The following is a 13,082-nucleotide window of genomic DNA, read 5'->3' on the forward strand; positions in this document are numbered from 1 at the left end:
ATTATAGCGTAGCTGTTTCCTTTTTACTCAAAAGTAATCCTTAATCTTCAAAACACCAGAAAATAGAGGCACTGAAACATTCCTTTACCATCACAGGTGAACGATACCATCACAGGTGTATAATACATTGTATTGTGATGTATTCAATTTACATGACAATACATCATTTTAATCCTTTTTCTAAATAAAATTACATTGCAATAGTACTGTACCTTATCTTTTGGTTAACTAGCGGTGATTCTTAGGCTCGAGGTCCTTGCGACCTGGTCAGAGACCGGGCCGCGAGGACGTAGATCCTCGGAACCAATGCAAGTAATCGTTAAATATGAAATGGTTTCGCTTAATCAGAATCGTTCAAACTAAAGAAATTTCTCTAACCTATCCTATCGAGGCGGACGAAGCGTTAGTATATAGGTGGTGTTAACTTCTCTGAAGGACCGGAAGAATTCGGACGCTGCGCTCGATAGCGCCCGAATCGAAGTGGCCGGAGTGAGAGCAGGTTGGGCTAACTTGTGTGAATGAAGTCGTTGCCATCGTCGGGGGAAGTGGATGTTGCAGCCTGGTGCACTTCATGGCAGCGCCCAACGGTGCTATAAACGCCAAGGAACGATGCCCTTTGCGAAAGCGTATTGTGCAAGGAGTCAAATAAATTTCTCCGCCGTGTTGCAAGTTAACGTTTCGTAGATGTTTAAAACAAGAGCTTTCCTTAGTTCATTTGAAGAGGCTGCGAAGACATTCATGTCTTCATTTCGGAGTAAACCGACTTCTATTTTCTTACAATTTAAAATAGTGTAATGTATTTTGGTGAGCGTGAACAAAGCGTTACTGCCCGAAACGCTTTGCGTAATAGTGGCTTTAGGCATTGTATGTACTAGCTCTATCTATAAATCTATCAATTTATGTAAAATCTCTTGTATGTATGTACCTTACCTGAATAAACATTTTATTTTATTTATTTTATTTTTATATCAGAAATAGTATTTGGAAATATAAGATATTTCTTAACCAAGTAATCTTTGCCCGGAGTGAAGTAGGGGAGGGAGGGAGGGAGAGGAATAAAGAGAGGTATGGAGGAAGGACGCGGTAAGCCACAACAGGGGCGAGGCTGCCCGCCTCAATATTGATTGTTTTCTTATTACGTCTCTTGTCTCCTTCAAGTTTCCTTCTTGCTTTCTCTCTTCCTCCTCTCGCTCCTTCCCCTCCTCTCAGCTATATGTTCTGTTCATGGTGAACAGCATCGTAATCTTACCTCATTATGCCACGTATATCTATATTCTCACCAATGTAATCAATGTTATTAATATGATCTCATAATTTATTAATATCTGACATTGTTTGCAAATATGACATCAAACTCCTTGATTAATAGGCAAAACAGCCCATGGCTTCTAGGTGTGCTTAGCTGACTATTCAATATTTCATATGTAAAATATAATAGTGATATTTACCACATAATGTTAACATTGTTCTCCTTTGTTGTCTCAGGTGGGTTGGGACACGCCACAACCGCTCTGGTGAGGAGGGAGGTGGAGCTTGGTTAAGGTTGGTAACATGGTGGCTGATTCAACCAGAGTTGTCCGGAACTTGTGCAGGGGTCCCCGTCGCCTTCAGTAGACGTGAGGTGGTTTGGGCCGCGTCCTCTGGCTTGGGTTGGACGACCCCGGGGTCCACTGGACCATCCTGGCCACCTCACCACCGGCAGGACAACTACCTCGTTATCTTGAGATGATTTCGGGTCTTTTTTTTTTTTAGTGTCCCCGCGGCCCGGTCCTCGACCAGGCCTCCACCCCTAGGAAGCAGCCCGTGACAGCTGGCTAACACCCAGGTACCTATTTTACTGCTAAGTAACAGGGGCATAGGGTGAAAGAAACTCTGCCCATTGTTTCTCGCCGGCGCCCGGGATCGAACCCGGAACCACAGGATCACAAGTCCAGTGTGCTGTCCGCTCGGCCGACCGGCTCGTGTTGGCACTTGAATTACCCAACGAACCAACTTCAGCCGAAAGCCTTATTTTTGCATGAAATGTTTGGATAGGGACTAATACACACACATGCCTTGCGTGGCATGTGTATAGCTATGGAATGTGGATACTTCCAGCGTATGCAAATTCCCAGCATTTGTTTGTCTCCAGAACGGGATGCTCCGCGACTGTTATGTAAGCGATTGATTGATGAAGATTAAGCCACCCCAGAGGTGCCACGGGCATGAATAGCCCGTAAGTGTAAGCGAAGATGTTCACTTGAGGTAGTAGGCATTCCGAGGCCTACACCCATGGGAGCCGGTGGCCGAGCGGACAGCACGCTGGGCACGTGATCCTGTGGTCTCGGGTTCGATCTCGGGCGCCGGCGAGAAACGATGGGCAGAGTTTCTTTCCCCCTATGCCCCTTTTACCTAGCAGTAAATAGGTACCTGGGAGTTAGTCAGCTGTCACGGGCTGCTTCCTGGGGTGTGTGTGGTGTGGAGAAAAAAAATAGTAGTAGTAGTAGGAACAGTTGATTGACAGTTGAGAGGCAGGCCGAAAGAGCAGAGCTCAACCCCCGCAAACACAACTAGGTGAATACCGTGACGTAAGCTCTAACTTATCACGCTTCCTGACTAGTAACTTCTCCCTCGGGAGGACGTGTTCAGCCCTCTTGTGTGCATAATGTCTTACTTTAGAGTTGTTGTCTTGTATATACTGTGTTGGTGTTCAGACGAGGGTCTCAGGGTGCGAGTAATTAATACTGTGGAATGTGAAATGGGAAATAAATATAATGTGTGTTAGAGCTAGTGAACATCTCTATAGTTATTTTGTGTATGTATTGTAAGCGTGATTGATGCGACCTACCGTGTGTTACATTGGTGTCACTAGGCTGTGCTGACCGGGGAGTCTCTTCTAACCGACAGACAAACACGCAACTTTTAAAGTAAACACCGAAATGTCTACGCGTTAAATTTGGTGTGTATTAAGATATTGAAAATCCACCCCCACCCCTTAGGGAGCCGGTGGCTGAGTGGACAGAACACTGGACGCGTGATCCTGTGGTCCCGGGTTCGATCCCGGGCGCCGGCGAGAAACAATGGGGCAGAATTTGTTTCACCCTGATGCTCCTGGTACCTGGGAGTTAGCTGCCACGGGCTGCTTCCTGGGGGTGGAGGCCTGGTCGAGGACCGGGCCGCGGAGACACTAAGCCCCGAAATCATCTCAAGATAACCTCAAGAACCCCCTCCCTAATCCTCTTCCCCTGACCCACCATTTCACCAGTTCTGTCATCCTTCCCACCTCTCAACCCCCAGCTCTTGTCTACTAGTCGCAAAGTCTTCTCCAGTACTTTCAACCTTTCCTACTTAGCCAGTGTTGCTCCTCTTTACCTCCATACTCAACCATTTTAATTTAATTTGGTCCCGAGGGGCGAGTTTATTGGGCAGCGCCACTCATCCTGTGAGTGGACACACCGCCATAGCAGCATGTACAACACTCCCCAATAAGGAGAAAACCAGCTGGGTTGTTCATCCTGTCACTTTTACCCAGACTTAGCTGGGACCTTCTTAACTGTCTCAAGTGAACAGCTTCTCAAACAAGAAGGTTAACATTTATCAACCCTTAAAAGCTTACGTTATCTTGCGGGTGCAAAATGGGTGAATCTTTTAAGAACAATATCTATATTTGACAAATAGTGTTTTCCTAACTCAAACAATGTAGGGTTTATTATTCTACACATATTTCTAATGATTCTTAGATGCCCACACACTCTCAGGTAGTGGTCAAGGCGGTGTCCGTCACTCTCACCGAAGATTCTGCAACTCTTCTGCTCAACTGGTGTTTCCATTCCTAATATCCATGGATATTTGTATCCAAGACGAATTCTTGCTATTACTGATTCTCTCCCGCGGCCACCTCCTCTTCGTCCATAATGATTAGGATTGGCAGCTGCAGCCATGTTGTACCAGCATACAGATTCACTAATTTGTTCTTCTATCCTCCTCTCCTCGGTAACCTTGTCGCGGTGATGTTGCCTGATGATACCTCTAATTTGTAGAAGAGTTTTGGCATCTATACTCCTTTGTCACTCCTCAGCTCCTCCATCTGCACGCTCCCAGTCCCCACTCCCCCTTCTCTACTGACTACACTATCACTGCCCTTCCTCCCGATTGATTGATTGTTGAAGATTAAGCCACCCAAAAGGTGGCACGGGCATGAATAGCCCGTAAGTGGTGGCCCCTTGGAGCCATTACCAGCATTTAGAGCTGATACTGGAGATCTGTGGAGGTGCAACTGCACCCTACCTTCCTCCCGATTAATAAAGATTAAGTCACCCAAGAGGTGGCACGGGCATGAATAGCCCGTAAGTGGTGGCCCTTTTGAGCCATTACCAGTATCAAGAGCTGATACTGGAGATCTGTGGAGGCGCGACTGCACCCTGCGTGACGGGAGATGTCTCCCGTACCTTCCTCCCAAGATGACGATTAAACCATCGAAAAGGTGGCACGGGCATGAATAGCCCGTAAGTGGTGGCCCTTTTGAGCCATTACCAGTATCAAGAGCTGATACTGGAGATCTGTGGAGGCGCAACTGCACCCTGCGTGACGGGAAATGTCTCCCGGACCAAGTGTGGCGAACGGGGTGGTATTTTTCCCTTCCTCCCATCTCTGCCTCCCATATATACCTCCCCAATACTACCACCATAACTTTCACCTTCACCTCTGCTCCACCTTCACCTCTGCTCCACCTTCACCTTCTTCCACATGACCCCAACCGGTGCCGTACTATCTATCCTGATTCCCTCTCTGCTGTAACCTAACTTTATCACCTTTCCTCCGCCCCCCGCCTTTCACAACAGCGGGCGGAAGGGATTGTACCACATGATCGACAATTGAAGGTGTGTAGCCCGGTATGTTGCTCCACCCGCACCCATCCACTCGGATGCTCACACACCCGCACCCATCCACTCGGATGCTCACACACCCGCACCCATCCACTCGGATGCTCACACACCCGCACCCATCCACTCGGATGCTCACACACCCGCACCCATCCACTCGGATGCTCACACACCCGCTCCCATCCACTCGGATGCTCACACACCCGCACCCATCCACTTGGATGCTCACACACCCGCTCCCATCCACTCGGATGCTCACACACCCGCACCCATCCACTCGGATGCTCACACACCCGCACCCATCCACTTGGATGCTCACACACCCGCTCCCATCCACTCGGATGCTCACACACCCGCTCCCATCCACTCGGATGCTCACACACCCGCTCCCATCCACTTGGATGCTCACACACCCGCGAACCCATTCACTAAAATGTTCACAAACAAGCGATGACTTGAGACCCCCCCCCCCCCCACCACTCCGCCACTACCCGACCTGTTGGGGGGGGGGGGGGGGGAGGCAAGATGATAACGGGGACAAACACCGTTCTCCCGGAAGAATGGAGATATTGGGTTGTTAACCCAGCCTCCAGCCCGCGCTATATTTTTTGGCGGGCCAGTTATCTCCGCCGTGACAAATGGGCGAATATTTTGCCGTCTCCTCGGCAGCGACCCGGGTCACCGGGCTGCGGGTGGCGCGGCTCTGGGCCAACGAGAGCGGGTCGTGTGTCAAGAGCAAAGGAAATATCCTCGGCAAACTTATAATTTCCGCTCAAAAAACCTGAAGACGATAAGTGATCTTTCGCGGGGGGAAACTTTGGCGAGTGTTTGGTAAACTGCCACTCCTGCCCTCCTCCGTCTTGTTGCGGAGGGCAGCCTGGAGGTGGTGTGGGGCCACTCCTGCCCTCCTCCGTCTTGTTGCGGAGGGCAGCCTGGAGGTGGTGTGGGGCCACTCCTGCCCTCCTCCGTCTTGTTGCGGAGGGCAGCCTGGAGGTGGTGTGGGGGCCACTCCTGCCCTCCTCCGTCTTGTTGCGGAGGGCAGCCTGGAGGTGGTGTGGGGGCCACTCCTGCCCTCCTCCGTCTTGTTGCGGAGGGCAGCCTGGAGGTGGTGTGGGGGCCACTCCTGCCCTCCTCCGTCTTGTTGCGGAGGGCAGCCTGGAGGTGGTGTGGGGGCCACTCCTGCCCTCCTCCGTCTTGTTGCGGAGGGCAGCCTGGAGGTGGTGTGGGGGCCACTCCTGCCCTCCTCCGTCTTGTTGCGGAGGGCAGCCTGGAGGTGGTGTGGGGGCCACTCCTGCCCTCCTCCGTCTTGTTGCGGAGGGCAGCCTGGAGGTGGTGTGGGGGCCACTCCTGCCCTCCTCCGTCTTGTTGCGGAGGGCAGCCTGGAGGTGGTGTGGGGGCCACTCCTGCCCTCCTCCGTCTTGTTGCGGAGGGCAGCCTGGAGGTGGTGTGGGGGCCACTCCTGCCCTCCTCCGTCTTGTTGCGGAGGGCAGCCTGGAGGTGGTGTGGGGGCCACTCCTGCCCTCCTCCGTCTTGTTGCGGAGGGCAGCCTGGAGGTGGTGTGGGGGCCACTCCTGCCCTCCTCCGTCTTGTTGCGGAGGGCAGCCTGGAGGTGGTGTGGGGGCCACTCCTGCCCTCCTCCGTCTTGTTGCGGAGGGCAGCCCGGAGGTGGTGTGGGGCCACTCCTGCCCTCCTCCGTCTTGTTGCGGAGGGCAGCCTGGAGGTGGTGTGGGGGCCACTCCTGCCCTCCTCCGTCTTGTTGCGGAGGGCAGCCTGGAGGTGGTGTGGGGGCCACTCCTGCCCTCCTCCGTCTTGTTGCGGAGGGCAGCCTGGAGGTGGTGTGGGGGCCACTCCTGCCCTCCTCCGTCTTGTTGCGGAGGGCAGCCTGGAGGTGGTGTGGGGCCACTCCTGCCCTCCTCCGTCTTGTTGCGGAGGGCAGCCTGGAGGTGGTGTGGGGGCCACTCCTGCCCTCCTCCGTCTTGTTGCGGAGGGCAGCCTGGAGGTGGTGTGGGGCCACTCCTGCCCTCCTCCGTCTTGTTGCGGAGGGCAGCCTGGAGGTGGTGTGGGGGCCACTCCTGCCCTCCTCCGTCTTGTTGCGGAGGGCAGCCTGGAGGTGGTGTGGGGGCCACTCCTGCCCTCCTCCGTCTTGTTGCGGAGGGCAGCCTGGAGGTGGTGTGGGGGCCACTCCTGCCCTCCTCCGTCTTGTTGCGGAGGGCAGCCTGGAGGTGGTGTGGGGGCCACTCCTGCCCTCCTCCGTCTTGTTGCGGAGGGCAGCCTGGAGGTGGTGTGGGGGCCACTCCTGCCCTCCTCCGTCTTGTTGCGGAGGGCAGCCTGGAGGTGGTGTGGGGGCCACTCCTGCCCTCCTCCGTCTTGTTGCGGAGGGCAGCCTGGAGGTGGTGTGGGGGCCACTCCTGCCCTCCTCCGTCTTGTTGCGGAGGGCAGCCTGGAGAGTGGTGTGGGGGCCACTCCTGCCCTCCTCCGTCTTGTTGCGGAGGGCAGCCTGGAGGTGGTGTGGGGGCCACTCCTGCCCTCCTCCGTCTTGTTGCGGAGGGCAGCCTGGAGGTGGTGTGGGGGCCACTCCTGCCCTCCTCCGTCTTGTTGCGGAGGGCAGCCTGGAGGTGGTGTGGGGGCCACTCCTGCCCTCCTCCGTCTTGTTGCGGAGGGCAGCCTGGAGGTGGTGTGGGGGCCACTCCTGCCCTCCTCCGTCTTGTTGCGGAGGGCAGCCTGGAGGTGGTGTGGGGGCCACTCCTGCCCTCCTCCGTCTTGTTGCGGAGGGCAGCCTGGAGGTGGTGTGGGGGCCACTCCTGCCCTCCTCCGTCTTGTTGCGGAGGGCAGCCTGGAGGTGGTGTGGGGGCCACTCCTGCCCTCCTCCGTCTTGTTGCGGAGGGCAGCCTGGAGGTGGTGTGGGGGCCACTCCTGCCCTCCTCCGTCTTGTTGCGGAGGGCAGCCTGGAGGTGGTGTGGGGGCCACTCCTGCCCTCCTCCGTCTTGTTGCGGAGGGCAGCCTGGAGGTGGTGTGGGGGCCACTCCTGCCCTCCTCCGTCTTGTTGCGGAGGGCAGCCTGGAGGTGGTGTGGGGGCCACTCCTGCCCTCCTCCGTCTTGTTGCGGAGGGCAGCCTGGAGGTGGTGTGGGGGCCACTCCTGCCCTCCTCCGTCTTGTTGCGGAGGGCAGCCTGGAGGTGGTGTGGGGGCCACTCCTGCCCTCCTCCGTCTTGTTGCGGAGGGCAGCCTGGAGGTGGTGTGGGGGCCACTCCTGCCCTCCTCCGTCTTGTTGCGGAGGGCAGCCTGGAGGTGGTGTGGGGGCCACTCCTGCCCTCCTCCGTCTTGTTGCGGAGGGCAGCCTGGAGGTGGTGTGGGGGCCACTCCTGCCCTCCTCCGTCTTGTTGCGGAGGGCAGCCTGGAGGTGGTGTGGGGGCCACTCCTGCCCTCCTCCGTCTTGTTGCGGAGGGCAGCCTGGAGGTGGTGTGGGGGCCACTCCTGCCCTCCTCCGTCTTGTTGCGGAGGGCAGCCTGGAGGTGGTGTGGGGGCCACTCCTGCCCTCCTCCGTCTTGTTGCGGAGGGCAGCCTGGAGGTGGTGTGGGGGCCACTCCTGCCCTCCTCCGTCTTGTTGCGGAGGGCAGCCTGGAGGTGGTGTGGGGGCCACTCCTGCCCTCCTCCGTCTTGTTGCGGAGGGCAGCCTGGAGGTGGTGTGGGGGCCACTCCTGCCCTCCTCCGTCTTGTTGCGGAGGGCAGCCTGGAGGTGGTGTGGGGGCCACTCCTGCCCTCCTCCGTCTTGTTGCGGAGGGCAGCCTGGAGGTGGTGTGGGGGCCACTCCTGCCCTCCTCCGTCTTGTTGCGGAGGGCAGCCTGGAGGTGGTGTGGGGGCCACTCCTGCCCTCCTCCGTCTTGTTGCGGAGGGCAGCCTGGAGGTGGTGTGGGGGCCACTCCTGCCCTCCTCCGTCTTGTTGCGGAGGGCAGCCTGGAGGTGGTGTGGGGGCCACTCCTGCCCTCCTCCGTCTTGTTGCGGAGGGCAGCCTGGAGGTGGTGTGGGGGCCACTCCTGCCCTCCTCCGTCTTGTTGCGGAGGGCAGCCTGGAGGTGGTGTGGGGGCCACTCCTGCCCTCCTCCGTCTTGTTGCGGAGGGCAGCCTGGAGGTGGTGTGGGGCCACTCCTGCCCTCCTCCGTCTTGTTGCGGAGGGCAGCCTGGAGGTGGTGTGGGGCCACTCCTGCCCTCCTCCGTCTTGTTGCGGAGGGCAGCCTGGAGGTGGTGTGGGGCCACTCCTGCCCTCCTCCGTCTTGTTGTGGAGGGCAGCCTGGAGGTGGTGTGGGGCCACTCCTGCCCTCCTCCGTCTTGTTGCGGAGGGCAGCCTGGAGGTGGTGTAGGGTTTGTACTCACCTAGTTTTGCTTGTGGGGGTTGGGCTCTGGCTCTTTGGTCCTGCCTCTCAACTGTCAGTCAACTGGTGTACAGTTTCCTGAACCTACTGGGCTCCATCATATCTACATTACAAACTGTGTATGGAGTCTGCCTCCACCTGCTACGACCTGCAAATGACCTGCTACGGATGTGTGACAGGTTTGCCTTAAACCAGCAAATAGTAGAAGCAACTAGGAAGGAGAACACGCTGGACCTCATTTTCACCAATAATGATGAATTGATCAGGAACATAATGATTACAAATACCTGTTACTCAAATCACAACTTAATTGAAGTTCTGACAAGCATGGGGAGTAGACCTGCACAACCAGTCCCGAATCTCAGTGGAGAATAATTCAGCAAATTCAATTTCAATAATAAACCGATAAACTGGAAGCAAATAAACCAAGATCTCGCAGAAAAAGGCTGGGAAGAACAACTAGAAATTGCAAACCTGAACCAGTGCCTGGAAAAAATAAGCTCAGTAGCACTAGAAATATGCTCAAGCAACATACCCCTAAGAAAAAAGAGGAAGAGATGCAGATTGGAACGGGAACGTCGTTCCCTATATAGGCGAAGAAAACAAATCGCGGAACAACTTGAGAATCGCACCCTATCTCAAGAACGGTGAAGAAGGTTAGGTAGAGAAATAGAAACAATTGAACTAAAGCTACAAGTATCATACAAAACCCAGGAGAGGCAAAAGGCCATCAGTGAAATAGAGAGAAATCCGAAATATTTTTTCTCCTATGCAAAATCAAGATAAAAAAACACATCTAGTATCGAGCCCCTGCGAAAAGGAGATGGAACTTACACTGATGACAACAAAGAAATGAGCGAGCTACTGAGGAAGCAGTACGACTCTGTTTTCAGCGAGCCACTAAACACACTAAAGATTGATAACCCAAATGAATTTTTCATGGATATGATAACAATATCAAATTATATATCAGACGTCACCCTATCCCCACTGGATTTTGAAGAAGTCATAGACAGTGGGCCTATGCACTCTGCACCAGGCCCGGATTCTTGGAACTCTATATTCATCAAGAACCGTAAAAAACACACTTATCGCAGGCCCTTCACATCCTGTGGAGACAGAGCCTAGATACTGGCGTTATCCCTGACATACTAAAAACAGCAGAGATAACACCACTCCATAAAGGAGGAAATAAGGCAGAGGCAAAAAATTACAGACCGTTAACACTAACATAAGACATCATTAAAATCTTTGAGAGAGTGCTAAGAAGTAAGATCACAAAATACATGGAATCACAGCATCTCCATAACCCCGGACAACATGGTTTCAGAACAGGTCGCCTTTGCCTGTCAGTTGCTGGACCACTATGATATGGCATTAGATGCTATGGAAAACAAAACGCTGATGTAATTTACACAGATTTCGCAAAAGCCTTCGACAAATGTGACCATGGTGTTACTGCACTTAAAATGCGTTCAGAAGGAATTACCGGAAAAATAGGCAGATGGATCTACAGTTTCCTGACTAACAGAACCCAATGTGTAATAGTCAACAAAATACAATAAACCGTGAAGAGCTCAGTCCCCCAGGGTACTGTGCTTGCGCCAGTACTTTTTCTCATCCTAATATCACACATAGACAAGGACACAATCTATAGTACTGTCTCATCCTTTGCAGATGACACTAGGATTTTTATGAGAAGACAACATAGAGGACACGGGAAACCTCCAATCAGATATAAATCGGGTTTTTCTATGGGCTATAGAAAATAATATGGTGTTTAACAAGGTAAGTTCCAGCTCATGCGCTACCGATAAAATGAAAATATAAAAACGGAAACCACGTACAAAACGCAATCAAATCATAACATAGAACGAAAAGGCAATGTAAAGGATTTGGGAGTACTCATGTCGGAAGACCTTACCTTTAAAGAACACAATAAAGTAACCGTCACAACTGCAAGAAAAATGACAGGTTGGATAACAAGAACCTTTCACACTAGAGAGGCTATACCGATGATGATACTTTTCAAGACGCTATTGCTCTCTAGAGTGGAGTACTGCTGCACAATGACAGCCCCTTTCAAAGCTGGAGAAATTGCCGATCTGCAGAGCGTGCAGAGATCCTTTACTGCTAGAATCCTCTTAGTAAAACATCTAAACTATTGGGACCTACTAAAATGCCTAAATCTGTATTATCTTGAGCGCAGAAGGGAGAGATACATAATAATTTACACGTGGAAAATAGTAGAGGGGCTGGTCCCAAACCTGCACACAGAAATAACATCACATGAGACCAGAAGACATGGCAGGATGTGCAGAATACCCCTGTTGAAAAGCAGAGGTGCAACAGGTACTCTGAGAGAGAACTCTATTAACATCAGAGGCCCGAGACTGTTCAACACGCTTCCGCTACACATAAGGGGCATAACTGGCCGACCCCTCACAGTGTTCAAGAGGCAGCAGAACTTGACAAGCACCTCCAAAAATACGTGATTAACCAGGCTGCGAGCAGCCTGGCTGCGTCCAACAGCCTGGTTGACCAGTCTAGCAACGAGGAGGTCTGGTCGAGGACCGGGCCGCGGGGACGCTAAGGCCCGAAAACATCTCAAGGTAAGGTAACCACCACATCCCTTCCTAATGCATTCCATCTGTTAACTACTCTGACACTGAAAAAGTTCTTTCTAACGTCCCTATGGCTCATTTGGGTGCTAGGTTTCCACCTGTGTCCCCTTGTTCGCGTCTCACCGTGCTAAACAATTTATCTTTATCTACCCTGTCAATTCCTCTGAGAATTTTATAGGTAGTGATCATGTCTCCCCTAAATGATGTCTTCCAGTGTCGTAAGATTCAGTTCCTACAATCTTTCCTCATAGCTCATACCTCTCAGCTCGGGGACTAGCTTGGTGGCATACCTCTGACCCTTTCCTAACTTCGTTTTGTGTTTGACTAGATGTGGACTCCACGCTGGAGTCACATACTTCAGTATTGGTCTGACATATGAGGTATACAAGGTTCTGAATGATTCCATACACAAGTTTCTGAAGGCAGTTCATATGTTCGCCAGTCTTGCATACACCGCTGATGTTATTCTTTGATAACTTCAAGGGACAAGTCGGATATGATATCAACCCTGATATCTTTCTCTCGTCCTGACCCCTGGAGGATTTCCTCTCCCAGCTGGTACCTTGTGTTGGGCCTCCTGCTCCCTGCGGTTATCTTCTTCACTTTGCACTTGCTTGCCGTGGACCCCATAGGTGCTGTGGGCGCTGTGGACCCCCAGAGGTGCCGTGGGCGCTGTGGACCCCCAGAGGTGCCGTGGGCGCTGTGGACCCCCAGAGGTGCCGTGGGCGCTGTGGACCCCCAGAGGTGCCGTGGGCGCTGTGGACCCCCAGAGGTGCCGTGGGCGCTGTGGACCCCCAGAGGTGCCGTGGGCGCTGTGGACCCCCAGAGGTGCCGTGGGCGCTGTGGACCCCCAGAGGTGCCGTGGGCGTTGTGGACCCCCAGAGGTGCCGTGGGCGCTGTGGACCCCCAGAGGTGCTGTGGGCGCTGTGGACCCCCAGAGGTGCTGTGGGCGTTGTGGACCCCCAGAGGTGCCGTGGGCGTTGTGGACCCCCAGAGGTGCCGTGGGCGTTGTGGACCCCCAGAGGTGCAGTGGGCGTTGTGGACCCCAGAGGTGCTGTGGGCGCTGTGGACCCCCAGAGGTGCCGTGGGCGCTGTGGACCCCGAGAGGTGCCGTAGGTGCTGTGGACCCCCAGAGGTGCTGTGGGCGCTGTTGACCCCCAGAGGTGCCGTGGGCGCTGTGGACCCCCAGAGATGCTGTGGGCGCTGTGGACCCCCAGAGGTGTCTGGG

General features: G+C 54.1%; 1 protein-coding gene across 1 annotated transcript; it reads right to left on the reverse strand.

Moving 5' to 3' along the window:
- Positions 1 to 5,482: 5,482 nt before the first annotated feature.
- Positions 5,483 to 12,285, reverse strand: LOC123750061 (collagen alpha-2(XI) chain-like). The gene is made up of 2 exons (XM_069328743.1): positions 12,152 to 12,285; positions 5,483 to 9,203 (listed from the first exon to the last, which is right to left on the reverse strand). Exons 1-2 carry the CDS (start codon positions 12,283 to 12,285, stop codon positions 5,483 to 5,485), a joined length of 3,855 nt encoding a protein of 1,284 aa, XP_069184844.1.
- Positions 12,286 to 13,082: the final 797 nt, after the last annotated feature.

This window comes from Procambarus clarkii, chromosome 21 (genome assembly GCF_040958095.1).
Source record: "Procambarus clarkii isolate CNS0578487 chromosome 21, FALCON_Pclarkii_2.0, whole genome shotgun sequence".
Taxonomy (NCBI): domain Eukaryota; kingdom Metazoa; phylum Arthropoda; class Malacostraca; order Decapoda; family Cambaridae; genus Procambarus; species Procambarus clarkii.